A 25,925-nucleotide genomic window follows, 5' to 3' on the forward strand; every position below is an offset into this window, starting at 1 on the left:
TCTGCAATGAGGGTGTTTTTGCTTCGTTGTGTGCTCACGGCGTTTGTTGCCTGTGTCGCTGAACTCGCTGTTTACAACGGTGCATTGTCTGCTCTCTTCCATTGGTGTGTTAAGACTCCACATGCATTCAAAGGGTGTTTACGCTCCCCTCTCTTGAGTTGCTTTTCCCCCACCGTGCACCTCCTCCTCCTCACCACCACCACCACCATCACCACCATCACCACCACTGCCGTGTGTCACCTGCAGCTGCACTTTTTCCTGACGGCGATGCTGCGAGATCACCTCATCTTTTGGAGCTCCATGTCGCTTGCGCCGTTCACCCCAGACGTGCTGTCAAACAAGGCCCTGCTTGCGCTCATCGCTGACAACGAGAAGAAGATTCTGGCCAGCATTTCGTCGCTCATGCACGTGCGAGGCAGCCGCGTGGTGCACCACTGGATGCGTGTTGCCAACCACCACCACGCCATCGGCTCCCTGTCTCCAGTGGACGCCCCCTGGCTCTGATGGTGCAGGTAGCAACCGAAGCAGGGTGCATGTGCTACGTCATCGTGTCATACCCAGCACGATAGGCTGGCTCGTGCGTGCGATTTGACATGTCTTTGTTCGGCACAGTTTGTGTGGTTTTGTTTGTGTGGTTTGTTTTTGTGGTTTTCTTTTGGTTGTACCAGCAGGGTTGGGATGAGGATGGAGTGGCTCTTCTTTGTTTTGGCTATGCGACTGTTGCAGTAGTGGACTACCGACCAACACAGACAAGGAGAATGATGAGAGAGGGGGGAGAAGGGAGAGAGTGTGTGTGTTGTGAGGGGATGCGTGCGTGACTTTTGTCTTCCTTGCTTCTTGCTTGCCTCTTGTGGGCGACTTGCGTTTCGTCATGTGCGCTCGCAACATCGGTGAATAGACAAATCAGTTGAAAATTTGGCCAATTTTCCCTTGGGAGGCAGGACGAATGGCGAGGCAACGACGTGCGCGCGTGTGTTGGTGCTGGAAATTTTTTTTTCTTGTGTTGTGTGCGTTGTTGTTCTTCTTCTTATTCTCCTCCTCCTTCGGTTGTGCTTGGTGTGCCCTGTTGTTGGTGGTGGTCATTTGTGGCGCCAACGAGAGAGTGAGCAACCGCGCGCCCGTGCCTGTCATCCACCAACCAACGTCTGCCGGTCGGCAGTCATCACACATCACTCTTTTGCTTCCCTCTCTCATCATCCACGTATCCTACAACTCCCACGCTTCCTCCTTCCCCCCCCCCCACACAAGTACCTCCAGTCTTCTTCTTGCGGTGGGCAGTCTATTTCTGCTCTCACACCTCAAGCACGTTGTCAACATCACATCACATCATCACGTCACGCACTTCCCCACAACAGCAGCGATCACACCCAACGACTCAACGCGGTTTGTGGCCTTGCTTGTGGTGCTTGTTTTGGTTTGATGAGGGAGACAACGGGGTGGATGGAGGGGCGGGGGAAGCGCATGCCTTGCTCGTGCGCGACGTCAATGTGTACGTGCGCGCGTGCATGAATACGTTGTGTGTGTGTGTGTGTGTGTGTGTGTGTGTGTGTGTGTGTGTGTGCGTGCGTGTGTGTGTGTGTGTGTGTGTGTGTGTGTGATTGGCACGAGCATGCTCTTTTCTTGCCATTCACATCTCATGCACTTTTCGCATCACCCGCACACACAAACACACACACATAAACACACTTGTATTACCCTGCTCACGCTCCAGACCGCAGCCCACGACTTGATCAGCCAGTCGTCCACGTGAGGTCTCCTCTTGTTACAGCAACAGAAACGCCTACAACCGCCAACAACAACAGCAACAACGACGACGACGACTACAACAAGAAGCGACATGACGACCACAACAACCAGCGCCACGGCAAAGGTGCTGGCGACTTGCATGTTTCCAGACCAGCCACCGGCTCGCGTTGGCCGCGACAACCAGCGTTACGAATGCAACGGCACACGCCTCGTCGCCGGATGCGTCCCCTACCGCACACACACAGGGACCCCAGAGGTCATGCTCATCACAAACCACAAGAAGGACAAGTGGATCATCCCCAAGGGCGGCTGGGAGCGCGACGAGACAGAGACGGAGGCAGCCGCACGCGAGGCATACGAGGAAGCCGGCGTCCTTGGCGCAGTCGGCGCTTGCCTGGTCGACTGTGAGTACATGGGCAAGAGCGGGCCCCAAAGACATCGCTACTTTGCCCTGCAGGTGTCAAGCATGCTTGATGAGTGGCCAGAGGCAAACTTCCGCACGAGAAAGTGGGTCCCCATCGACCAGGCACTCGACCAATGCAAGCGGGCAGGCATGCATGAGGCCATCACTGCGCTCGCCCACAGCCTGCGCAAGCAACACGTCGCACCACAGCAGCATCAGCAACAACAACACCAGCAGCACCACCACCAGCAGCAGCAGGGAGATGATGAGCCGCGGACCCAGGATGACCAGCAAGACGTCTGTCGACAAGCGTCCGTGTCGCCCACCCTCTCCAACGCAACCATGTCTCCGCTTGCAACACCCACATTGACACCGAAGCGCCCGTCGCAAACGTGTCAATCACAACTGACACACCAGGCGCCGCCACCCATATCGTCATCATCCGCGTCAAAGCAACTGCAGCATTCGTAGCCATGGCTGCGATGGGAACCCTGAATGAGTTGCTTCCATGTCGTTACGTGCATCGTTGCACAAGTCACCCATGTTGCTGTCCTGTGACGCCATTCACACGTACATCTTCTTTGCTTTTTTACACTAGGTTCGGCCCCCCCCCCCTTTCCTTTCTCCTCCTTCTCCTCTTCCCGCTTTTCCTTTGGCGTTCCCCTTGGTTCGTCTCCCTCTGTGTTTCTTGATGGTCACAGTCGCGCACGCCTTGACTTGCTGCACTGCGTGTATCTACCCTCGCCCTCGTGTGTGTGTGTGTGTGTGTGTGTGTGTGTGTGTGTGTGTGTGTGTGTGTGTGTGTGTGTGTGTGTGTGTGTGCTGGTTTCTTCAAGTGTGTGTGTGTGTGTGCCTGCACACGCACTTTCGTACATGGTTGATATTTCATCATCAACAACAACACTATCATGGTCATTATCATCACCAATGACTCGTGGTGTCGTGGTGTCGTATGTGTCGGGCTGTGCTTTCTTTTGCATGTGCCTGTCGCGCGCAGTTATTCTGCAATCTCTGATGTGCGGTGCAGTCTCTTCCCTTCTGTTGCTCCTTGTTGCCGTGGCCACATTGAACGAACGCACACGCCCCTCTTGCCTCGCCCCAGCCTCCTCTTTGCAAGTCCTTTTCTCCGTGTGTTTGATCCCCGTAATGGATTACGTCTGCCACTTGACTCTCTATGATTGACCTGATCCTGTTCTGACCCAAGAACATGCCTGCCTCCCCTGCTTGCGTCTTGTTCTTCTTCTTCTTTCCGTCCTCTTTCTTTCTTCCTTTTTTCGATTTGAGTGTGGCCCAGCACGTGTGCTCTCCCCCCTCCTTGCCTTGTCCTGCCCGCCGTGACGTTGCTCATCTGCGTCCCTTCTTCGCCTTGTGAACACGAATCATCGTCTGGAAACACCAAAAGCATGAGCCAGCGTTCGTCATTGTCATCCGTGACAGATGTGGTGTGTGTGTGTGTGTGTGTGTGTGTGTGTGTGTGTGTGTGTGTGTGTGTGTGTGTGCTATCCAAGCTTTCGGCGCCTCCGCCCCCACTTTGTCTCGTCCCCTTTCGATTGACTATCCTCTCTCTGGTTTAAGTGAGCCCTTGCTGTGCAAGATACACTTGTGTATTTGTTTCGCCACGTGGTATTGCACGTTGAATGAACCATGATGAACGCATACAACACGCACAGACGCACGCGCGCGAACACACACGCACACAAACACAGACACGCGAAAACGAACAAACCACGACTACAAACAGCAGGGAGCAGCATGTGGATGAGCGCAGTGGCTGGTGCTGCACGGTGCTCATTCGCTCGCCTGCTGGAAGCGTGCCTTGGCCCCCACAAGGGAACCAAACACTTGCTCCGGCACAGGCCGCTCTTGGATCTCTGCAACGATATCCATGATGACGATGGAGTGGAGGGGGGAGGGGTGAGGTCGTGCAATGGGCTGACTCGAGCACCTCGCAGGCGACGAACACACACACTTCGACGCATCTGCGAGCTACACTCTGAAACACATACACACACACACACACCTTGTCGTGGTTTGCCCGAGGCCACGTCCGCATCCTCCTCATCATCGTCGTCGTCGTCGTCGTCGTCAAGGGCAATCTCATCGGTGTTCTTGCTCTTCTCCTCGGTGGAGCGAACAAACTTAACAGCAAGCCCTTCCTTGGCGCTTTGCTTGCGTGACGCCTGTTACCGCAACAACACGACGCAGCACAGCAACATACATGAGGGAGGGGGAAGCAGAAACACTCCAATACATGCAACAACAAACACAATGACACACCAAAACAGGCTACCAAGCACAGAGCAACACAAAACGCGACAGTTGCAGACGAACGTACAAATACAAACGAATATGCAGCACACCAGCACAGCACACCCGCACACCCGCACACCCGCATACCTCTTCCTCCGCAGCGGCCATGGCGTTGTCCTGTGCCGCCGTCGTCTTGGGTCGCGTCTTGCTGGCGTCGCTGGCGGCCCGGAACACAGACGTGTTGGCGGCAGTGTTGAACTGCGCCGCCACACTCCGCTTGATGCGAAGCATCTCACGGAACGTGTCTTCATTGCCGTGGCGAACCTGATCATGGGATGTGTGTTGGGTGGGAGGGGCGCAATAAGAGACGGGTGAACACGTGTGTGGCCTCGACTTTCCAAATTGAGAGACACGTCGTGCTCATGTCAACGCCACAACACGACCATACAGACAGGTGCCACATGTGCACACAACAACTCACCCCTCATCCCCAAAACAAAACACAACAAACACCAATGTGGCGCACCTCAAAATCGTTCCAGGCAGACCAGTACTTGTTGGCGGACCGCGGGTCAGCCACCTGCGACGCGTGCGAGTAGATGGCGCGGGCACGGTCAATCTCGCCGAGTTTCGTCTCAAGACTCGCAAACTGCAGCGCAATCGAACGCGTGTCCTTGTCTGCAACACGCATGCGCACACAGCGAGAGAGAGGGGGCGGCGGCGGCGGAAAAGAAAGATAATGAGGCATAGAAACGCAGGCGTTTGTGGTGTGTGTGTGTGTGTGTGTGTGTGTGTGTGTGTGTGTGTGTGTGTGTGTGTGTGTGTGTGTGCATTGGGATGTGTCCAGTGAATGAGAATCAAGGACATCAAGTAAGTGAGAACAGGAACGGCATCCGCAAATGGGCAAAACGCCTGCAAGCACAGCAGCATGCCACGCAGTTCTCAATGTGCCCAGGCAGTAGGTGGTCAGTTGACGATACCTGCAAGGTGGTCGTCTTCAAGCGCCTTGGCGTACAGAGCGCGTGTGTGCGTCACGCCAAAGATGTGGGCAGCACGCTTGATGTACAGTTGCCACATCTGAGAAGAAGTACAACGCGAAGCGTACCGGTCACCAAGTGAGCTACAAAACACAGCGCACATGCACACACATACACACACATAGATAGCAGAAATGACAGCAGAAACGAGTAAACACGCACGCCTCCACGACACGAGCACATGACACACATCACACACACACACACACCACACACATCACACACATACAGCACACAACAGCACACACTAACGCACCTCGTATCGCTCGGGCTTGCGGACGGCCTTGGTGGCGCGCTCGTACACGGCCATGGCGTGACGGGCGAGACCGTGATCCTGTTGGTGAGTGCATGCAGCAGCAGCAGTAGCAGCATCGTGAGACGCGGATACGCGGAGGTTGAGGGAGGGTGTGTATATGTGTGTGTATGTGTGTGTTGTGTGTTGTGTGTGTGTGTGTGTGTGTGTGTGTGTGGAGAGAGAGAGAGAGAGCAGCAGCAGCAGCAGCAGAGTAGCGGAATGCAGGCGCAACATGGAGACAGACACGAGGAACGCGGCGCAAGCATGCTAAATAAAATCCAGAGCCCAATGTTCAAGCGGCAAACGAACCTCCTCAAACTGGGCGTACTTGAGGTAGAGCACCTTTGCAAACTTGTCCGGCACGTGCGCAAGACACTGCTCAAACAACTCGCGCGTGCGCTCCAACTTGCGGCCGCCCTGTGTATGTGTGTGTGTGTGTATGTGTATGTGTGTGTGTGTGTGTGTGTGTATGTGTGTGTGTGTGTGTGTGTGAGGAAACCAAACGAAAAAAGATGAAATCAGACATTTTAGACCAGGTTGAGAGAATCACAAACGCGTCGGCACACATGAGCGCCCATCAACAAGCCCACGTACATAACGCTGAATGAACTTGGTGAGGTAAACGTTCCAGATTTCGTAGACGACAGGCCAGCGGAACAGGCCCAGGCCCTTCTCATAGGCGGAAAACGCCTCCTCAAAGTACTTGTGCTCCTCCAAGAACGACGCAAAGTTGAGGATGGTCTGTGGATTGGCCACACGCAGCTCAATCATGCGGTTGTACACCGCCTTGGTCGTCTGAAGACGTGCATGTTGTGTGTGTGTGTGTGTGTGTGAACGCGAGAGAGAGAAAGATCAACTTCTTGCGAGTTGCCGCTCGTGGCATCGGCATCACCGCACACACACACATGCACAAAGAAAACACACAAACACACAAACACACAAACACACACACACATACGTACACATACAAACACATACACACACGCATGCTGTTCGCAGTGCCCACGATCCGGGGCCGCACCTCAAAGGTGCCGAGCGACTCCTCCAGATCGGCGTACATGGACCAGAGCTTGAGGGAACGGTGCACGCGCATCTGCACGCTGTTGTTGTCCACTGCCGCCTTCTTGCGTGATGGCACGTGCGTGGCCCGGCGAAGGTGCGACAGTGCTTGCTTGTAGTTCCTGTTACGTCAACACGTGGAATGAAACATGAGCATCCATGCAAGCAAATGTGTGTGTGTGTGTGTGTGTGTGTGTGTATGCGCGCGGTGCGCGTGTGACTTGATAAAGACAAACAGCAGACGCGAACAGGAGCAGGGGGTTACAAACGCACTTGTTCCTGATCTCCATCTCAGCGAATGCGCACCACACGTCGGCCAAGTCGTCAACCTGAGAAGCAGCAGCAGCAGCACACAGCAGCAGGAGGCGCAATGAGCAATGGCAGCGAGAGATGTTGTGGTGTCGTGGTGCATGCACACATGAAGAAAGAGGAGGGATAAAAAGATGCAGACGGGCACAGTTCTTGACAGCCAGGGGCAAAACAAGCAAGCATAGTCAGCAAACAAATTCAAAACAAAACGAATGAAATAAGCAAGCAGAACAAGCGTGTGTATGCTTGTGTGTGTGTGTGTGTGTACCTTGCGGAAGGGTTGCTGGACGGCGCGATCAAAGACGGCGCGCGCCTGGGAGAGCTGCTGGTTTGACTCGTAGAGCTTTGCAAACTCAATCCACAGCTGCTGCGGTTTGCCCACCGCCTGTTGGTAGTCAATCGTCTGCACCGCCTCCGTAAACGTGCGGATCATCTGATGGAACCGTGGTGGTAATGGGGGTTGGTGCGGGGTCGTGGTTGGTGGTTGGTGGTTGGTGGTTTGGGGCCGTGATTGGTGAGGGCGCGGCGGCGGTGAGGAGTAAACGCATCAAGCGCGCATTTGGGTCACACGATGGCACAATCACAAAACGGAGGTGTTCACAAACGCACAAACGCACAAACGCACAAACGCACAAACGCAACCGCAGCAGGGACACCATCCACAGCCACAGCATGGAGGTGTGCTGACCTCCTTTGGCGATGCCTCAAACAGCATGACGCGCTTGAGCCACTCGTCGACGTTGTGCGGGTTCTGGCGCAGGAGGACACTGCTGAGGAGAAGCGGCCGTCGCTCCATCAGATTCTCATACCGCGCCATCCGCAGCTCAAGCTCAACCTCGTCTACACGCCGCACGTGGTGGACGAGACAGGAGGGTCAGTGGTGAGCGATTGGCGATCGGCCATTGGTGGATGGTCAGTGATGATTGGTCAGTGATGATTGGTCATTAGTGGGTGGTGGCTGGCGCACGAGATGTAGCAAAACACAACGTCGTGGTGGACGTGATGGGCAGGTTGGTGGATCAGCAGATATGTGCATACCTTGCTCTTCGTCCTCAAGCATGGCGTTGAGCGATGTCTCCTCAAACTGAGCACGACAATCGTTCGAGGACGGACGTTAACGATCGGAATGCAACAAAACACGCGCGCAAAGCTCGCACGCGGGACACACACACACACACACATGCGAATGCAAATGCAACCCATACAGCGCTCAAGGAAACAAGAGCCAAGCAGCAGCAGCAGTGTGTGGTGCTGGGTACCTCGGCGTATGCCTCGAAGATGGCGCTAAAGTCGCGGACGGTGCTGACAGCCGCCAGCCCTTCCTCGTAAATGTCCCGCACCTGACGCATGGCGGTGATGTTGGGGGGATTGAGCGACAATGGTGTGGATGGTGGTGGTGGCAGAGAGGACATGTGTGGCTGACACGTGGCAGAAGCATGCACACATCAAAGAGTAATACAATAGCACACGCACACACACACACATACAGAAACAGAAAGCACACCAGCAAACAAACAAACAAGGGGAGGCAGACGAACAAAAGGGCCTAAAGCCTCAGCACACCTTCTCAAAGTTTCCGCTTCGGATGTGGTAGTTTGCGAGCGAGCACCAGAGTGACCCGATCATGTCCGTGTACCGCCGCAGTCCGCCCCGGATAATCGGCTCAACCTGCACACGTGTGTGTATTGTGTATTGTGTGTGTGTGTGTGTATTGTGTATTGTGTGTGTGTGTGTGTGATTGTGTATATATGTGCGATTGATGCAATGTGGTGGAATGTGAGTGCTCGTGAACATGGACGTGTGCGTTTACATGTACATGTACATGCGTGGGAAGTAGCACAAACGAAACAGCGACCAGCGCCTGCACATACACATACAGTGTCCACTTACCCTGAGGGTGTGGATGTGTTCTGGGTGCTTGCTGATGAGCTGACAGAGCTCCACCCACAGCAGGTGGTTCGACTTGCCCCGCTTGCTCTTGTACCGGTTCTTGTTCACAATCTGCAGCCAGCAGGAACACGGGTGCCATGGCGTGAGCGCAACAATGTGAGCAAGGAGTGGCGAATACAGGGAAAACCTGTCATTGAAACATGACGAGACTGAAAGCACACATCACAGCTGTGTTTGTGTGTGTATGTGTGTGTGTGTATGTGTGTGTGTGCACCTGTGCGAGCTGTGTTGCTGCTTCGTCGAATCGCTTGATGGAGATGAGGTAGTCGACATACTCCTCCGCATCCTCAGGCTCGACCTGCAAACACATACACATGCGCACGCGCAGAGTCAGGAAATGTATGACAACTCAGCATCGCGTGTACACGCAGCCAAAGTGCACGGAGCACACAAACACACACGCACGCACGCACCACACATACACACACGCACACACCACACTCACACTCACACACTCACACACTCACACACGCACACACTCACACACGCACACACATACACACACGCACACACACACACACTCTCTCTCTCTCACGCACACCACAGATGCATGAATCACGTTACGGAGCAGTGGGGACTGACCATGAGGTAGCGGCGGTACACACGAACAGCCGTCTCAGGCACGTTGATGGAGCGAACAAACTGCACACCACACATCACACATCAAACACGCACGCATCGTGGCAGGGCGGAGAGCAGTGAGACACGCAGCAACATCACACACACATACACACGAAAACAAGTCCAAACTTCAACCATACTTGTATCCACGTACATACGCGCGCGCAGTTGTGAAGATTCTACCATCACTGTCGCCATCATCATGAACACCATCATCATGACGACAGACCTGCAGGTAGAGGGGCCAGATGCGGTGGTGCTGCGTGATGGCGAGCGCCCTGAGGGCTTCGTCAAAGGCGCGGCGTGTTGCTGTCACCTTGCCTGTCTCCATCATCGCCTCGAGATACTCCAGCCAGATCCGTGGCATCTGCACACACAACACAACACAACACACAAACCACACACAACACACAACACACACACACACATCAAACACACACGAACACGTCAACGTGTATGAGCAAGGAAAGCGGCAACGATGTGTGGAGATTGTACAAGTGCACGTGATCGTGTGCCTGGTCAACAGAAGTCGAAGCCACGTGCATGAAAGACACACAATCACGCCCAACGTGCAACCTGCAACACATCATGAACAACAGGGCAGACCTTGTGCATGTACGCGAGTGCGCGCACGAACGTCTCTTCCAGAGCGTCGCGCGTGTGGTGCGTGGGCGGGAAGCGCTGCGCATACGTTCGCCTCTCGGCAAGGTAGCGGTACCACAGCTTGTAGCTGCAGACAAAAGCAAATCAGGAAGAGGACGCAAGCGTGCACAAACCATGTCGGGGAAAGGGCATGAGCGATCGTGGCAGTGAAGACGAGACCACAGACACGAGACACCATGAGAAGTGAGGCCGGTATCAAACACATGCACATAAGGGCGACAGGTATGCTGCGTATGCCAGACACCCATACCTTCCGGGCATCTGCTGCAGAGCGCGCTCGTAAATGTTGAAGCGCACTTTTGGATCGGCCTTTTCCTTGTGATCCAAGTACCTGCACGTGTGTGTGTTGTGTGTTGTGTGTTGTGTGTTGTGTGTTGTGTGTTGTGTGTTGTGTGTTGTGTGTTGTGTGTTGTGTGTTGTGTGTTATGTGTTGTGTGTGTGTGTGTGTATTGTTCCAACAGTGAGTTTGCATTGGTTGCATTGGTTGCATTGGTTGCATTGGTTGCATCAGTTGCGTGTTGGTGTTCACAGGATCATCCTTTCGTTGGCGTGAGCCACGCACTTCTACCAATACATTGCTGTATCACGTACCGAATCCAGTGCTTGACAGAGTATGGATTGCGGAGGATGTCCTCCTCAAAGACAACATCCTCTTGCTGCACAACCGAAAGCAACGCACAGATCAATGCTCAGTGAGCACACGGAACATCGACACGCGGGCGCATCTTCATGCCAACGCCGTCTCCCGACATGCACACATGTAAACGTCACACACCCAAAAACACAACACAAACAAGCACACACACACACACAAACACTCACATACACGCATGTACCACTGCATGAGGATGCACAGACCTGGATGTAGCTCATCGTTGGTGTTGGTGTGGTGGGTGCTTGAGAGACAACAGAGGCCGTTCGCACGTCCACAAACCACGGGTTCGGAAAAGTGGTGTAAAACTTGCTTCAATTTTCAGCACACCACTGCCAAGAGGCACTCGCGACAACAAGCAAGCAAGGCCAAGTTCACAGACACCAACACACACCAACACAACAGGCAGGATGGCGGAGGTGTCAGAGGAGCAGAAGGTGGCCATGGTAGCTGAGTTGGGCAAGGTGACGGGCTGTGCAGACGAATTCTTCCTGAGGTCTGTCCTGGAGAGCAGCAATTTCGATTTTCAGGTCAGTCAGAGAGGCACAAGGCAGCGATAGAAGCCAACGAAGCCAGCGAAGCGACGCGCAGTGCTTTGGTTTTGTTTTGGGTGTGTCCGTGTTATGGCGAGTGCTGTTCGACGTTGTGCCATGGCTGGTGCTGTTCCACATGGAGCACACGCCGTTCCGTGGTATCACATGACTACAACGCGTGCATGGAGACCTGGGATGCGCACCCCACTCCCCCCTCCTCTTCACTCGCTCACGGCCACCACACGTGTCGATCAACAGCGATTCCCCAAACGACCAAACAAACAACACACACGCACAATCATGCTCACATGCTCACACATACTCGCACGTGCACGCATTCTCCTAGGCTTGCATGAACATGCTGCTGGAGAATCAACAGGCTGCACAGGCGATGGAGGTCGATGTGGAGGTGCACTTTGAAGAACACAAATACACGTACAGGCTCAAAACAACAGACACATTCGGCATGGTGCGTCGTGCTGTTGCTTCATGGCTCTTGATTGTTGCCATTTGGCTTCAGTTGTCATGAATGCACTTGGTATCATCAACCATCAACACGCGCACACACACGCACACGCACACGCACACACACTCACACACACACACACTCTCTCTCTCTCTCTGTCTCTCTCTCTCTCTCTCTCTCTCTCTCTCTCTCTCTCTCTCTCTCTCTCTCTCTCTCTCTCTCTCTCTCTCTCTCTCTCTCTCCCCCTCTCCCTCTCTTTCTCCTTCTCTCTCTCACACTACTCACTCACAAACACACAAACACGCACACAAACATATCATGCCATGCAGCTGAAAGACAAGGTGATGGGCGACACGAACATTGTGCCTGGGGAGCAAATGCTGATTTTGGCGAGCACGCAGGAGGAACCGCCCAATGGCACGGCCCTGGGCGAAATGGCGCAGCCTGGCCAACCGATTGTTGCCCATCTGCTCACGCCAAACTCTGCAGCGTAGCATGAGCTGCTTCTCCTCAATCCCCCCAATAGCTTCCACCCTTTCTTACTTTCTTGCCTGTCTAATTTAACATAACGTCACAGCCATGTGCCCTCCTCACCGCCACAGCCGCTGCCTCTCTGGCTGACCTTCTTCACTTCTGTTATTTTTCCTGCTTTGCTACACTCACTCACTCGCTCACTCACTCGCTCACTCATTCACATTACACTCGCTCACTCATTCACTCACTCACTCACTCACTCACTCACTCACTCACTCACACGCATACAACGCGAGACTATTCTGTTACATTGCCACGGCACTTTGCCAGTGCAAGATTCAACTGTTGTCTACTAACGCTAAATGGGGTGCGCTCGGTTGGAGGTCCACACACATGTGTGCGATCACCACAACCCCACCATGATCAATATACGCTCAAAACGGCACTGCAGCCATGCATGGAGAGAAGAACACGAAGACGAGTGGTGCCACCGTACCAACAGCACGCGTGCCAATACGATATTTGCTACACACACATGTGCACACATGCACACGCGCGCGCGCGGGTGATCAGACGTGGCAGGCGATGCATGAGCGAGCGAGGAGGAGGCCGAGGCCAAGACGGGCGAGAATGAAAAACGGATACAACCCGAGCGCCCAGTGGTCGATCAGCGGCAGGCGTGTCTGGTTTGTGCAAAACAGAAAAGTGCGGTGGGGGTGAGGAGGGTGAGGGCACTGGTGTGGCTTCGTTGACACGCACGTTCGGTGACTGTCACAGGTCCTACCGAACAAAGCCAGCGAACAAATAAACACACAACACCGCACAACACAACACGCAACGCAAGCAAACAAATCAAACAACCCACCTATACACACACACACACGGCAACAAACAAGCGAGCAAAACGTACGTGCACAAATCCCGGGCTGTTGAGGCGAACGTAGTTGTCGAGATTGGCAAAGCAGATTGCGAATTGGGAAAAGGCAAGTAGCAGCATGATGGCAAAGGCGCGGTTGCTGCACAGCTGTGCCCACTTGCGGTGCTCCCTGCTGTCCGGGCTCTGCCGCTTGGCGTGCGTCGCCATCCCCACCACCATCGCCAGCACCATATCCACCTGCTGCACCACCTCCGCAAGCGTCACGTCCGCAGCCACGGCGTCGCGGTGCACAAGCAGACCCGTGCTTGCAGTCGACATGAGCACGCACAGCAACACCATCCACACTGTGGGGCCCCACGTGAACGTGCGCGGGTGGAGAAGCGTAAGCTGCGACTTCAAGCGAGCAGAGGGGAATGGCCCCAGCCACCGCACCAGCAGCGTCAGCGACACGCCAATGTTGAAGCACGACACCAGCATCCACGCCACCGCGTAGTAATGCGGGCTCTTGCATGCGCCATACTGCACCGAAATGACAAACCCGGCCAGCACAACCGCCGGTAATAACACCGCAAGTGGCACCAGCCCAAGCCCATCGGCCACACGCTGCACAACAGGGCCGTTACCACCACCATCGCCACCACCACCACCACCACCACCACCATCGCCACCATTGCCATGGCCATCCAGCTCCAGCTCATGGAATCCGCCATCGCGCCGCTGCACCATGGAGTGGAACACGCTCGCGCGGCGCCCGCCACCATCTCGGCGGGAGTTGCGGGGACGGGGCAGCCTGTCTGTGCTGGATGCACCGCCATTAAACCCGCGCAGCCGCCGCAGCAGTCGCGTTGGCTTCCTCCCGCCATCACCGCCAGCAGTAGTGCCCCTGTCGCCATCGCTACCACCATCATCGGCACCATCATCCTCGCTATCGCTTGCCGTAACATCAACCACGCTCTGTCTTGTACCATCACCACTGACTCGCTCGCTCCACTCATCTCCACCACCGCCATCTCCACCAACACCACGGGTACCGTGGATGTGTCTGTGCCGCGCTATCGCCTGCTCTGTCGTGTGGTGGCGCATCATCACACTGGTCATGGGCGGGTGCAGCTTGTGCGGCAGCAGCAGCGTGGCCAGCTGGAAGTACGTCAGCACATTCACCACGCGCAACACGCCCATGTACAGGAAGCGGTGGCGGTCGATGATGGCCTCCGTGTACACCAGCACGCGGTAGCTGTCAAACGCGCTCAGAAACAGCTCGAGCAGCCCAGCACACGCAAAGAAGCCCGCAAGGAAGTAGCGCTGCATCCACTGCCGCCGCGTGTGCGAGTACTTGACGTTGAGGTAGTCCTCCCCGCGCAGGTGCGCTGTCGACTGCGACACATACAGCGTGTATGTCAGCGCAGCGAGCAGCAGCAGCAGGTCGATCAGCAGCACGCTCACCTATTCGCCCAGAATGCTCCATCAGCTGATTGTTCGATTCCTACATTCTCGTATTGCGACGTTCTATTAGCCCCGCACTTGCGGCCAGAATGATTTTGGTATACAGTCAGAGTTCAACGAGGGGCCCATTATTACTTAATGCCCAGGAAACGGTATCCAAAAATACTTCTGTAAAAGGCGTGACCACGCCTGCTCCAACCATAATACGTGAGACTCCAATCTCGGGAGTCTTATTATAGGGGAGTAACAAAGTCACTATGCGCGCCGACATAGTGGTGTAGTGCAGGTTCGATTGAAACGAAGTTACTTATCTCTTTCGGTATGACTAGAGGAACTCGGAGCCCGAAGGTACTTTTCGATGGCGTTGACAAAGCCAGGGACTCAGAATTAGCGAACTGCAGCAATGCCATCCGGCCGCACCTTATTCGCTGTATATCCACACGTTTAGCATGTGGGCAAGTTGTGGTTTTATCGGACGGGTGCGATCGTCAGAGGGACCTACTCTCGCAATTGACTAGCTACGAAATACAACGTTCACGACGTAGCTGTAGTCAACATGCTGGCCCTCGCGATCAGGTAGTTCGTCTTGGGTGGCTGCAACAGCGCTGACCCACGACCACGCTTGACCAGATGCAATCGCGCCCTCCCCATCATCCCCATCAGAGAGCCAAGCACTGTCAACACCGGCACTGCTACTCTCACTGCGACCCCCACTGCTGCTGCTGCTGCTGCTGCTGCTCATGTGTGCGTCGGCGAGACTGCGCCGGTGCTGCTGTCCACCAGACGCCTCAAACTGCTCGCACGACTCCAGCAGCAGGAACGTGGAGATGTTGCGTGGCGGCAGCAGCGGTGGCGATCCTGGCGCAGGGATGCTCAGCGATGCAAGCGCAGCAGCACCAAGCAAGGCAAGCAGCATGAACCACGGCTTGGGGTGCCAGTACTCAAAATCAAGTGTTGCTCTCCCCTGCGGAACGAACCAGGGCGTGGTGGCTGATGTTGTCGTTGCTGCCGTTGCTGCTGTTGCCGTTGATGGTGTTGAAAGCGTGGTGGATGGGGCTGTGGATGGGGCTGTGGATGGGGCGCGGTTGACTGAAGCGCCGTCGCCATCTGTGGACGTATCGCCACTCATGCGGGTCTCCTGGCTGCTGTCACCGCCTGATGGCAGCAGTGGCTCGTGCAAGGTGTGGTGCGCGTGCACCTTGTGCTGGAGAGATGCGTGCCGTGAGCTGAGGAGGGTGGCGAAGAAGCCTGTGCTCTTGTGGGCGCGGTGCAAGACAATACCAGACATGAGCACGACACACTGCATGCGGCACTCGACCACCAGCGGCCAGAGGGAGATGAGCAAGCGCGTGCTTTTCCTCGTCAGCGTCCGGCTGAGGGCAAGCTCGTAGTCTGTGTTGAGCACCCACAGCGCAAGGTTGTGGAGGATGAGCATGCAGGAGAGGAGATAGAGGACGTTGTGTGCGAGGTTGTGCGTGGCGGTGGAGTTGATGTTGTGGACGATGATGAGGAAGATGGACTGGAAGACGGCATCAACGATGTGCAGCACAAACACCGCCTGGAACCAGCCCACGTTGCGAGAGAAGAGGCTTGCCTCCTCCACGCGCACGGAGTCGTGGATGATGACAACCCACGTGAGCAGCGCACACGCCAGGCCGCAGCACGCCGTGCCGAGGACAAACGAGAAGCGGTCGAAGCGGAGCATGGACAGCATGCCGTAGCGTGCGCGGCAGGGGAAGGCGTAGCGGACGAGCAGCCACAGCAGCACGCCTATGGTGACGCACGCCTCCAGCAGGGCGAAGCCAGCCGTGAAGACGGCGTGCAGCTCAACGCCATAGTGGCCAAAGAGCATGAGACTGAAGTAGGCAATGCCGAGCAGGGCCACGCCCATGGATGGGTTGTCGTCCATGACGTTGGCCTTGTGCAGGAGGGGGCTGATGGTGAAGCGGGGGTGGTTGCGCGTGCCGTGGGCGATTGTGACGGCGCCCTCCAGCACGTACACGACGGCCAGCGGGCGGATCAGGCCAAAGTTGAGCCAAAGGCTGCTCTCGCGCGTGTGCAGCTCCAGCTGATGGAAGTCCTCAAATGCAAGGGCAGGCAACAGCAGCATGCGCAGCGCCTCTGCCAGCCCAAACCCGCACATGATGCCGGCGAGCAGAATCTCTCTGCTGGACGTCCCCTGTTCGTGGTGGCTGCTCTGTGGGTTGGCGTCGTGCACCTGGTCGTCATTGTCGTCATTGTTGTCGTCGTCGCTGTCGTCGTTGTCGTTGTCGTCGTCGCCACCGCCGCCATGGGTGTCGTTGTCGATGGCATGGTATGTGTCCTCGCTCTCGTGCTTGCGCTCCACATGGTAGATGTAGGGGAGGAGGGCGATGAAGGTGACTGTGACGACGATGCGGCGTGCAAGCTGGAACCCAAAGTCACTTGTGCTCAGGTGCACGGACTCGTCCAGGTACGTGTACACGATGGTGTGGATGTCGAGGAGCTGGAACGCGGCGAAGCAGAACCCAAAGAGGTTGAGCCGGTCAAACGCCAGTGGCAGCCACATGTTGTTGCGGGTGAGGAGGTTTGCCTCACGCAAGAGGACCACTGTCAAGACGGCGGATGCCACGGCCAGGAAGAAGTCCGTGTAGAAGAAGAAGCTCATTAGGCCTGCAGATGCCGACGACGCCAGGTTCAACAGCAGGTTGAACGCCGCCGGCACGGCAAACGCCAGGACACCAGCCACCACCATACGTCGTTCAACCATGGTGGGTGGTGGTGCTCGAGGTGGTGTGCTGTTGTTGTTGTGGTGAGTGGGCGTTTTGCTGGTTTGTTTGTGCAGCGTTTTGGAGCATGGTTGTGAGTGATGTGATGTGACATGATATGACATGCCACAAGATGCCGTGAGACGGTGGACTCTGTGCTCGGGGCTTGTTGGGTTCAATGACGCTTTGTTACTGAGGTGTACTTGAGGATATTGATGTGTCACACACACACACACACTCTCCAACAAAGCAGTCGGGTGGGTGAGTGGCCAGTGCCAGAAGCAAGGCACCACAGATGCTGTGTGGGGAAGCAAACGAGTGCTGGTGCTGGTGGTGGTGGTGGGAAGATGTAGTAATAGTTGCAGAGAGTGGGAGTGGGAGGGGTGCTGGTGGTGGTGGTGGTGGTGGTGGCTTATCACCAACAATATGTGTGTGAATATGCGTGAGTGTGTGCGTGTTCTTCAAGCTGCACTTGCTTCTTCTTGCTGGTTCTTGCTGGGGAGAGGTGGGATCGGCTGGGTGAGCGCTGGGCGCTGCTGTGTCCACAGGGGTGTCTTGTAATGCCTCGCGGTCATCCCCGCCATTCCCGGCAGCATCAACATCCGCTCCAGAACAGCACAGCCCTGTGTGCATTGTGTGTGTGTGTGTGTGTGTGTGTGTGTGTGTGTGTGTGTGTGTGTGTGTGTGTGTGTGTGTGCGTGTGTGTGCGTGTGTGTGTTGTGTGTGTGTGTGTGTGTGTGTGTGTGCGTGTGTGTGTGTGTGTGTGTGTTGTGTGAGTGTGCAATATGTGTAACAATGTGTGCAATATGTGTGGAACAATGTGTGCTTCGAGTGACAAGGCATGCATGCAGCCCATTGTAAGCACTCCACCATTCATCTCAATCCTTCCATCCCTCAGGTTTCTGCGCGCTCGCGCTTTCGCACACGCCGCCATCTCACCTCGACAGCGGCGGTGGCGGATCATCCATTGCCCGAGCGGAGTCGTTGGGTTCGAGTAGCCATAGAACAGCACGCCCATTATGGCAACTGAAATGTGTGTGGAAAAACAACCCAACAGCAACGGCGCACCATTAGCTCATGCAGAGGCAGACACACACACACACGTAGACGCACGCACACGCACACATACAGATATGCACACACGTTGACGCACGCACACGCACACATGCAGACATGCACACACGTAGACGCACGCACACGCACACACGCACACACGCACACGCACACACGCACACACGCACACGCACACGCACACACGCCAAACGTACTGAGAAGGATGGCAAGGACACCAGCGCAGGAAATCAGGATGATGGTCTCTGTTGATACAGTCGCGGAGCCTGCAAGTTGGACAGAACGAACCAAGAAGAAACGCCAGCGGCAAGCGGTGAGCCAACATGACAATCAGAACGAACGATGGAGTCAGCACGTGACATTGTTAGCTTCAACATGCACCGTGCAGTGTGCGGTGCACAAGGGCATGGCCCGCACATGAACAGCACAAAGGAGCAAAGTAAAATGTGCATGTTGTGTTGTGTGTCGTGTGTGTGTGTGTGTGTGTGTGTGTGTGTGTGTGTGTGTGTGTGTGTGTGTGTGTGTGTGTGTGTGTGTGCGTGTCGTGTGTCGTGTGTCGTGTGTGTGTGTGTGTGTGTTGTTGTTGTTGTTGTTGTTGTTGTTGTTGTTGTTGCATGTATGCTCTCACCTGAAGGTGCTTGTCGCTGCGCGTTGGAGACAGCGAGTGTGGTGCCATCACACCGAAGAGGGAGGTCTGCCGGGGTGGAATGAGAGTTGGTGATTCATAGCACAAAATGATGGGACAGCAACGCATGCAACACAAGCAAGTCAAGGCAGCAGCAAGTGGTCTTGTGCTGATATGAATGGGGAAACTGATAAGACACACACACGCGCGCGCGCGCACACAGCGCGCTGCTCGTGGTTTGCTGCTCACAACACAACACGAACCGGCGGTGAGGTGGTTGAGCACGTGGATGCTGTCTGCTTTCGTCAGGGAAAGGGCGAACGACACGGTGACGCCCGCGCCTTCTTCGCTCGGCGAAACGGACCGATCTGAAGAGGACCGTAGCAAAGGGGGGTGGGTTGGAAATGGAGGGGGGAGGGCGATTAAGAGAAACATGAGCACCCGAAAGGCGCGCACGTCAAGAACACACACATACACAACACAACACAACACAACACAACACAACACAACACAACACAACACAACACAACACAACACAACACAACACAACACAACACAACACAACACAACACAACACAACACATACACAACACAACACAACACACACACACACACACAACACAACACAACACAACACACAAAAACACACCACAACACACAACATACGCACGCGCCCTCACACACACACACACCTTCGAACAAGGAGACATCATGGTCGACGCGAATCCCGAGCCAGTACCAGCAGTCATCCGAAAAGTTGGTGGCGGGCCACGCAAACTTGTACACATACGTGTCTAGACATGCAAAAAAAAAAAAAAAGAGAGATGACTGAATGAAGGAGGACTCGTGGAGAAGAAAAGAGGCAGAAGGAAGAAAGTACTGCAGCAGGGCACTAGGGCAGACAAGCTCGCAGACAAAACAGCATCTAACCTGTCACTGGTTCGGTGCATTGATCAATTTCTTCCGGAGAGATGTTCTATCATCGACATGTGTGCATGAGGGTCAGTGAAGGTGTGCGCGTGTGGAAAGGTAAGGGTAGGTCACAAAGCAGTTGATAGTCAAACGAAGCCGGCTGCTCGTGCTTTGGGTATTCCAACATTCAAAGCAATCGCAGGAACTGACGTCGGTGTCGCAGTCCGCAGTCAGGAACTCATCGCGATAGCGGTCAAACCCATCACTGCAGCGCGCTGTCCCAGGCGCACGACATGACATGCGAGCAGGCAGAGCAACGCAACCACAACCACAACCCTCAAGATGTGAGGACACGAGTGCAAAAACTCTGCTTGGACGTGGGATTGAGATAGCGATAGGGGGAGGGAGGAGACAGAGACGCACATGCACATCCACGGGAGAGGAAAGCATAACGCAAACACACACACACACACACACACACACACACACACACACACACACACACACACAAGCGCACAAGCGCACATATACACACAGAGACGCACAACAGCAGGAACCCTATTCGCAAGGAAAAAGGCACACTCACCAAGCGCTGGACACCAGACGCAGTCAAACACGGTATCGTGCTGCGCGCACGTGCGACACGTCGAATACGAGTTGCACGCTGTAAACCACAAAGAGCAAGTGACCAAGATAAGTGGGTGGATGGCAGTGAGCTGTGGGCACGATGATGAGAGGAGGTGTTGTGTGCGCTCTTGTACTCTTGTACTCGTGTACTTGTAGGACGAAGCAAACACTCATAGACGTGCGGTGCGGTACGAGGTGCGCTGTGATTGTATCAGAGCCCGACACATCGCTTGCCAGCTTACTCGGGAGAGGGTCAAAGACAATAAACGTTGTGTTCTGAATCTTGGCCTTCGGCACGTCGATGGAATGATAATCGTAGCGAACAGTAACATCCGCCCCATCAACAGTCAAAACGCGCGTGTATGAGTCCGCCAGCCCGACCTGGAGAGCGTTTATCAACGGGAATGAGATCGGCAGGTTGCAATATGTGAGAGTGTGAAGGATGCCGTTGCTTTCATGAGAGTGTGTGGGTGGGGAGCTGTGCACGGCGGCAGCGAAAAGACATTTTGGCCTCGGGCATACAACAGCAGCAGAGTTGTGACAAACACTCGAGACACAGAAGGTCGGTGGAGTGCAGACGTTATGATGGCATCACACATGCAACTGCTGGAGGGTACCTCGACGGGGTGTCTGTTATCGCTGTCGATGCGAATCAAGTTTGGGGCCAGTGGAACCTGCGACAGCAAACGGGGTCGAATATGGGTGCAGGCGAGCGATTGAGCTCGTGAGTGGGTGCAAGTTCAAGGCATGTGTTTAAGGCATGTGTGCTGTGCTGCGCGGCTGACGCACAATATATGAGCGCAAAAGCTGGAGACGAAACGCAAGATGGCGTGAATGTGCGTGCTTTCGCATGCAGGTTACCTGCACCAGCATTGCCTCAACACAAGAGCAAGCAAATTCCTGTAGAAACGACGGCGCTTGTGCTTCACGGTGCGTGTGTTTCGTCTCTCACCTCCTTGTAGTAGAATTGGATGGTGCCGTCTCGCTTGAGAACGCATTGGAAGCTGTAGGGTTCTGGTGTTTGGCGCGTGTGCAGCACCACACCGCGCCACTGCACAACAAAGGTGTCACCAAAGTCCTTGAAGGCAACAGTCTCCTCTGTGGTGTTTCCATGGTCAAAATCAGCCAGCAACGGCGCAATGTAATACGACTCCACAGTCACAGGCCACGCGTCCTTGTCACCTGGCACCGTGGACACAAAGCCTTTGTCCAGCAGCAAATTCGTGTGTGTGTGTGTGTGTGTGTGTGTGTGTGTGAGAGAGAGAGAGGGGAAATGCCTGCAAGCACGAGTACAAAATGTATTGTGTGTGTGTGTGTGTGTGTCGGGTGTGTTGTGTTATTGTGTTGCATGCACGCAAGCACAGTAGAATGGAGAGGTAGCAAGGGCACACGGCATGGAGCGATGGATATTGCACCTGAGCTGCCAACCCAAGTTTCATCGACTCACCTCCAGATGCAATGTGAATTAGGCGTGTGTCGACACCGTAGAATGGAAAGCTAAACGAGAGAGGCACAGACACATAGGACCGATACTGTGCGCGATATTCGTCCCATCTAACACATGTACAAATGTACACATAACAGGAAGGTTGCACACACTTGCGTGAGATGACAAGACGAGCGTGTTGTGTGCATGTGTATGTGTGTGTGTGTGTGTGTGCTGCAGTGGAGGAAGGTTCAACTGATCAGGATAGAGGGACAAGATGTGAATGAAAGGCTGAGTTCTTGAGTTAACACATCATTGGCGCTAATCACGGGTGACTTGACGTACGTGTCATCTGGCTGTAGCCAGTAGTTGTCGCCGCTGTCACCTAGGGCCGGGTACAACCGGAGGCCGTAGTAATCGTGTGTTGAGTTGATGCTCACAGTCTGCGAGTGCGTGCGTGTGTGTGTGTGTGTGTGCATGTGGGTAGGGCGGAGGGACGGGTGAGCTGGGGATAGATGACGGCAAGATCACATGTCCCAAGTAAGCACAAACGACGAGCAAGTGTGCACGTGTGTAGCGTGTGCAGATCAAGCTCAGCTGCACAGCAAGAAATTCAGGTTGGGGTGTGCACTCACTGACGGAGACCGAGCCACTCTGTAAGATCGGTGCTCGATGTTGTAGCGACCTGTGCCATTGTTGATGGCAATGGCGATTGGTGGTGAGTGTGAGCGTGTGTGTATGTGTGTGTGTGTGTGTGTGTGTGTGTGTGTGTGTGTGTGTGTGTTCAGAGCACAATCTTCTCGTGCATTCGCAACTCATGTTGCCTTCGACCTCTCGTGACCCCGCCTAACCTCTCCACAACACACAACACACACACACACATACACACGGATTCCTTGTCTCCCCTCATCCCCTGTATCAACATCCACCATCTCACCTGAAGCTGAAGCTGCTGCTGCTGATGGCGGCACCAGAGCGACGCAGCACAGCAGCGCCACAACCACAGCAGCAGTTGTCGCGACGACAGTCCTCAGCAGCAGCATCGTGGGTGGGTGGGGTGTGTTGACGACAGCAAAAAATAAACCTGTTTGTTTGTTTCGTGGTTTTGCCTGCAAGCAAACCCAAAAAACAAACAAAATGGCAGCGGCGATGACGGCGCGGTGGTGTGCGGTGGTGTTGGCTGTCCTCCTTGTCGCTGCTTCGTGTTGTGATGCGAGGCAGCGGCAGCTGTGGGGACCAGCAGTGAAGGCAGTGGGAGAGAAAGGCGTTGGCAACGATGCAGACTTGTGCAAGTCCCTGGTTCGTCGCAATTGGACGCTGACGTTGGAGGACAACTTCTCCGAGGGACTGAACACATCGAGGTGGGAAGTGCGCCAGAATCAGACACACTGCGAGCCATGCGAGCCGCAGCTTTACCTCTCCAAGAACGTCTACGTCGCAAATGGCTCCCTCGTCCTCAAGTGAGTGTGTGCGGCGTGTGTGTGTGGGGGGGGGGGTGGTTCTGTCTGTCTGTCTGTATGTCTGTCTGTCTGTATGTATGTATGTATGTTTGTATGTATGTATGTATGTATGTATGTCTGTCTGTTTGTTTGTTTGTTTGTTTGTTAGTTAGTTTGTATGTATGTGTGTCTGTGTGTGTCTCTGTTTGTGTGTTTGTGCGTGTGTGTGTTTGTGCGTTTGTATGTATGTCTGTCTGTCTGTCTGCCTGTTGTGCGTCTGTGTGTGTGTGTGTTTGTTTGCCTGTCTGTTTGTCTGCATGTTGTGCGTCTGGCTGTCTGGCTGTCTGGCTGTCTGGCTGTCTGGCTGTCAGTTTGTTTGTGTCTGCATGCATTTCCCTCTTTCCCTGTGCACTTCTTTCTACATTTCCCGCCACATCCCTCGGCCTTCGTTGCCGTATGTTTAATCGCACTAACTATGCGTATGTGGCCGTTGGACTCACCCCCCCCCCCCCACCACACTTCCCGTTTCCCCTCCTCCCTCCCCCCAATCAAAACAATGACATGCTGCAGGACCGATCGGGAGCGCGTCGTGGGTCCAGGAGGACAGGTGTTCAACTTCACAAGCGGCTGGGTCGATACGAAGGAGCGTTGGTATCAGCGCTTTGGGCGGTTTGAGATTAACGCGTCTCTGCCGGATCGTCGCTCCACAGGCATCTGGCCCGCATTCTGGCTCATGCCAAACCCTTCCACCGCGTCGCCGGTCGACGTGTGCTGGCCAGTCGGTGGTGCGTGAACAATGAGCAGCACTGTGCCATGTAGGATGTGAATTGAACCATGTTGGCCAGCATAAGCGAGCTGCAACCCTACCTTTGAGCTTGCGCCAACTCTGCGTTTCCTCCCGAGTTCTATGCCCTGTGTGACCATTCGGTTTGTACCTGATGATGTCATGTCCCATGTGTTGTGATGTGGGAACAAGAGGGGGCTGTATCTTGCCCACGAGGCTACAAAAGGCCATCACAACTTATTATGTTGCTTAGCGGTTGTGCTTATAAGGCTTTGTTGTGTTGACTCACACCACGCCATGTCCAGGTGAAATCGACGTGTTCGAGTACACAGCCAACCCATTCGTGGATGCTGTCTTTGCCACGTTTCGGTAAGACTGCAACAGTCGCGCAGAACCTCGCTGGCGTGTCGGTGTTTTTTGTTTTGTACTTTCTTGCCATTGTCGATGAACAGACCCTCTGCCGACCCAACAGCAGGCTGCTGTGCATGCTCCTGTCATTTGCTGAATGGTCACTGCCACGCTGCCACGTACTCATGCATGTGTGCTATTGGGCTTGCTCCAAACAACAACGACACCACCACCCTGTAGGTGGGGCCCATCCTGTGGCGATGACAAGCAGCCTTTGCCTGGCAGCATGTATCCACCCGAGTTTCGTGCCGGCAGTGTTGACTTTACAGGTGAGGAAGGATCAGCAACACAATGTGCTGTGAGGTCATGTGCCGTACTTTGAGTTGGGATTACATATCACAACAACGGAACAGAAGCCAAGACGCATGGGAAATGAAGTTGCCTGAATGCACGTCACAACAGCACTGTTGTACTGTCTGGGCATTGGATGTTGTTCTTGGCGTTTGCTCTCCTTGATTCGTGCCTCTTCTGCCCCTTTCGCTGCTCTGTTCGTGCATTTATTGCCTGTGTTGTGGTGGTGATGTGATGTGTGACCTCAGAATTTCACACATATGCTGTGGAGTGGAACGAAACGACAATGGCCTTCTTCGTTGACGATGAGTGCTATCATGTCAAGACGGCCAACGAGGTGTCCATTCCACAAGGTACAAGCGTATGCGCTCCGTGAGAACGTCGCAGCGACATGTCTTTTGCCTGCTGCTCAAGGGTCGCATCGCACGGCTGCGCGCCAGCACAGCGACAGGGCTCACACGAATGCCACAACGGCAGTTTTGACATTTTGCTACGCGCGCGCGCTCTCATCGCCTCATCCATCCACACCACAACATTCACATGACATGTGCATCCACACAGACCCATTTTATTTGATCCTGGACACAGCCGTCGCGTGGTATTTCCCGCCCGGACCAGATGCATTGTACCCGGTCTACCATGTCATCGATTATGTCAGGGCGTACAAGTAACCCGACACAGGGGAAAGTGGGGAGAGGGAAAAAGAAAGGAGAGGTGGCGGGTGCTTGCATGTATGTGCACGTGTACAGTGTGTGCGCCGTGTGTGCGCCGTGTGTGCGCCGTGTGTGTGTGTGTGTCGCTGTATCGCTGTGTATGT

At 54.7% G+C, this 25,925-nt stretch overlaps 8 protein-coding genes across 8 annotated transcripts in view; 4 read left to right on the forward strand and 4 right to left on the reverse strand.

Annotated features, from left to right (window-relative positions):
• The window catches only part of PTSG_07669 (uncharacterized protein), a 28,752-nt gene extending 27,844 nt beyond the window's left edge, over nucleotides 1-908 (forward strand). The window contains exon 49 of the mRNA XM_004991411.1: nucleotides 247-908. Coding sequence (XP_004991468.1) covers nucleotides 247-504 — 258 coding nt within the window. The 3' untranslated portion in view covers nucleotides 505-908. The remainder of the gene's footprint in view (nucleotides 1-246) is intronic.
• A 28-nt stretch (nucleotides 909-936) lies between these two features.
• Nucleotides 937-2,942, forward strand: PTSG_07670 (uncharacterized protein). Its single transcript, XM_004991412.1, has 2 exons — nucleotides 937-1,383; nucleotides 1,712-2,942. The coding sequence occupies exon 2, from the start codon at nucleotides 1,838-1,840 to the stop codon at nucleotides 2,618-2,620; it is 783 nt and encodes a 260-aa protein (XP_004991469.1). The 5' UTR covers nucleotides 937-1,383; nucleotides 1,712-1,837; the 3' UTR covers nucleotides 2,621-2,942.
• A 769-nt stretch (nucleotides 2,943-3,711) lies between these two features.
• PTSG_07671 (pre-mRNA-splicing factor SYF1) lies at nucleotides 3,712-11,272 on the reverse strand. Its single transcript, XM_004991413.1, has 23 exons — nucleotides 11,192-11,272; nucleotides 10,925-10,989; nucleotides 10,584-10,664; nucleotides 10,277-10,400; nucleotides 9,900-10,037; nucleotides 9,632-9,691; nucleotides 9,264-9,347; nucleotides 8,990-9,100; nucleotides 8,663-8,767; nucleotides 8,359-8,439; nucleotides 8,138-8,183; nucleotides 7,788-7,939; nucleotides 7,368-7,532; nucleotides 7,064-7,119; nucleotides 6,753-6,912; nucleotides 6,326-6,526; nucleotides 6,041-6,148; nucleotides 5,693-5,770; nucleotides 5,380-5,476; nucleotides 4,926-5,077; nucleotides 4,547-4,723; nucleotides 4,170-4,329; nucleotides 3,712-4,020 (listed from the first exon to the last, which is right to left on the reverse strand). Exons 1-23 carry the CDS (start codon nucleotides 11,204-11,206, stop codon nucleotides 3,938-3,940), a joined length of 2,499 nt encoding a protein of 832 aa, XP_004991470.1. The 5' UTR covers nucleotides 11,207-11,272; the 3' UTR covers nucleotides 3,712-3,937.
• A 65-nt stretch (nucleotides 11,273-11,337) lies between these two features.
• Nucleotides 11,338-12,903, forward strand: PTSG_07672 (uncharacterized protein). Its single transcript, XM_004991414.1, has 3 exons — nucleotides 11,338-11,515; nucleotides 11,865-11,987; nucleotides 12,314-12,903. The coding sequence occupies exons 1-3, from the start codon at nucleotides 11,396-11,398 to the stop codon at nucleotides 12,476-12,478; spliced, it is 408 nt and encodes a 135-aa protein (XP_004991471.1). The 5' UTR covers nucleotides 11,338-11,395; the 3' UTR covers nucleotides 12,479-12,903.
• Nucleotides 12,904-13,027: 124 nt separating this feature from the next.
• On the reverse strand, nucleotides 13,028-14,800 carry PTSG_07673 (uncharacterized protein; the record flags this gene model as incomplete). Its single annotated transcript, XM_004991415.1, has 3 exons — nucleotides 13,028-13,141; nucleotides 13,369-14,702; nucleotides 14,779-14,800. 3 exons carry the CDS (start codon nucleotides 14,798-14,800, stop codon nucleotides 13,028-13,030), a joined length of 1,470 nt encoding a protein of 489 aa, XP_004991472.1.
• Nucleotides 14,801-15,292: 492 nt separating this feature from the next.
• On the reverse strand, nucleotides 15,293-23,229 carry PTSG_07674 (uncharacterized protein; the record flags this gene model as incomplete). Its single annotated transcript, XM_004991416.1, has 17 exons — nucleotides 15,293-17,555; nucleotides 17,998-18,148; nucleotides 18,465-18,551; nucleotides 18,794-18,862; nucleotides 19,225-19,290; nucleotides 19,485-19,589; nucleotides 19,914-20,015; nucleotides 20,152-20,197; nucleotides 20,344-20,408; nucleotides 20,720-20,797; nucleotides 21,003-21,141; nucleotides 21,378-21,434; nucleotides 21,713-21,963; nucleotides 22,208-22,314; nucleotides 22,532-22,629; nucleotides 22,822-22,871; nucleotides 23,124-23,229. 17 exons carry the CDS (start codon nucleotides 23,227-23,229, stop codon nucleotides 15,293-15,295), a joined length of 3,840 nt encoding a protein of 1,279 aa, XP_004991473.1.
• Nucleotides 23,230-23,311: 82 nt separating this feature from the next.
• The window catches only part of PTSG_07675 (uncharacterized protein), a 2,768-nt gene continuing 154 nt past the window's right edge, over nucleotides 23,312-25,925 (forward strand). The window contains exons 1-6 of the mRNA XM_004991417.1: nucleotides 23,312-23,646; nucleotides 24,196-24,410; nucleotides 24,715-24,778; nucleotides 24,998-25,086; nucleotides 25,357-25,461; nucleotides 25,670-25,925. The exon at nucleotides 25,670-25,925 is cut by the window's right edge and continues 154 nt beyond it. Coding sequence (XP_004991474.1) covers nucleotides 23,324-23,646; nucleotides 24,196-24,410; nucleotides 24,715-24,778; nucleotides 24,998-25,086; nucleotides 25,357-25,461; nucleotides 25,670-25,779 — 906 coding nt within the window. The 5' untranslated portion in view covers nucleotides 23,312-23,323 and the 3' untranslated portion in view covers nucleotides 25,780-25,925. The remainder of the gene's footprint in view (nucleotides 23,647-24,195; nucleotides 24,411-24,714; nucleotides 24,779-24,997; nucleotides 25,087-25,356; nucleotides 25,462-25,669) is intronic.
• The window catches only part of PTSG_07676 (uncharacterized protein), a 2,431-nt gene continuing 2,403 nt past the window's right edge, over nucleotides 25,898-25,925 (reverse strand). Inside the window, exon 7 of the mRNA XM_004991418.1 lies at nucleotides 25,898-25,925. This exon is cut by the window's right edge and continues 548 nt beyond it. The gene's annotated coding sequence lies outside the window, so the exon portion shown is untranslated.

The sequence above is a fragment of the Salpingoeca rosetta genome (assembly GCF_000188695.1).
Source record: "Salpingoeca rosetta unplaced genomic scaffold supercont1.20, whole genome shotgun sequence".
NCBI lineage: Eukaryota > Choanoflagellata > Craspedida > Salpingoecidae > Salpingoeca > Salpingoeca rosetta.

Bases quoted from the DNA above. Each gene is read 5' to 3' on its own strand.
- PTSG_07670 (XM_004991412.1), top strand. From the start codon at position 1,838: ATGACGACCACAACAACCAGCGCCACGGCAAAGGTGCTGGCGACTTGC.
- PTSG_07671 (XM_004991413.1), bottom strand. The intron at 8,440-8,662 runs GTGTGCTGAGGC...GCCATGCGTCAG, and splicing joins GAAGCGGAAACTTTGAGAAG to GTGCGGGACATTTACGAGGA. The intron at 6,527-6,752 runs GTGCGGCCCCGG...GCACGTCTTCAG, and splicing joins AGTCGCTCGGCACCTTTGAG to ACGACCAAGGCGGTGTACAA.
- PTSG_07672 (XM_004991414.1), top strand. From the start codon at position 11,396: ATGGCGGAGGTGTCAGAGGAGCAGAAGGTGGCCATGGTAGCTGAGTTG. The intron at 11,516-11,864 runs GTCAGTCAGAGA...GCATTCTCCTAG, and splicing joins GCAGCAATTTCGATTTTCAG to GCTTGCATGAACATGCTGCT. The intron at 11,988-12,313 runs GTGCGTCGTGCT...CATGCCATGCAG, and splicing joins CAACAGACACATTCGGCATG to CTGAAAGACAAGGTGATGGG.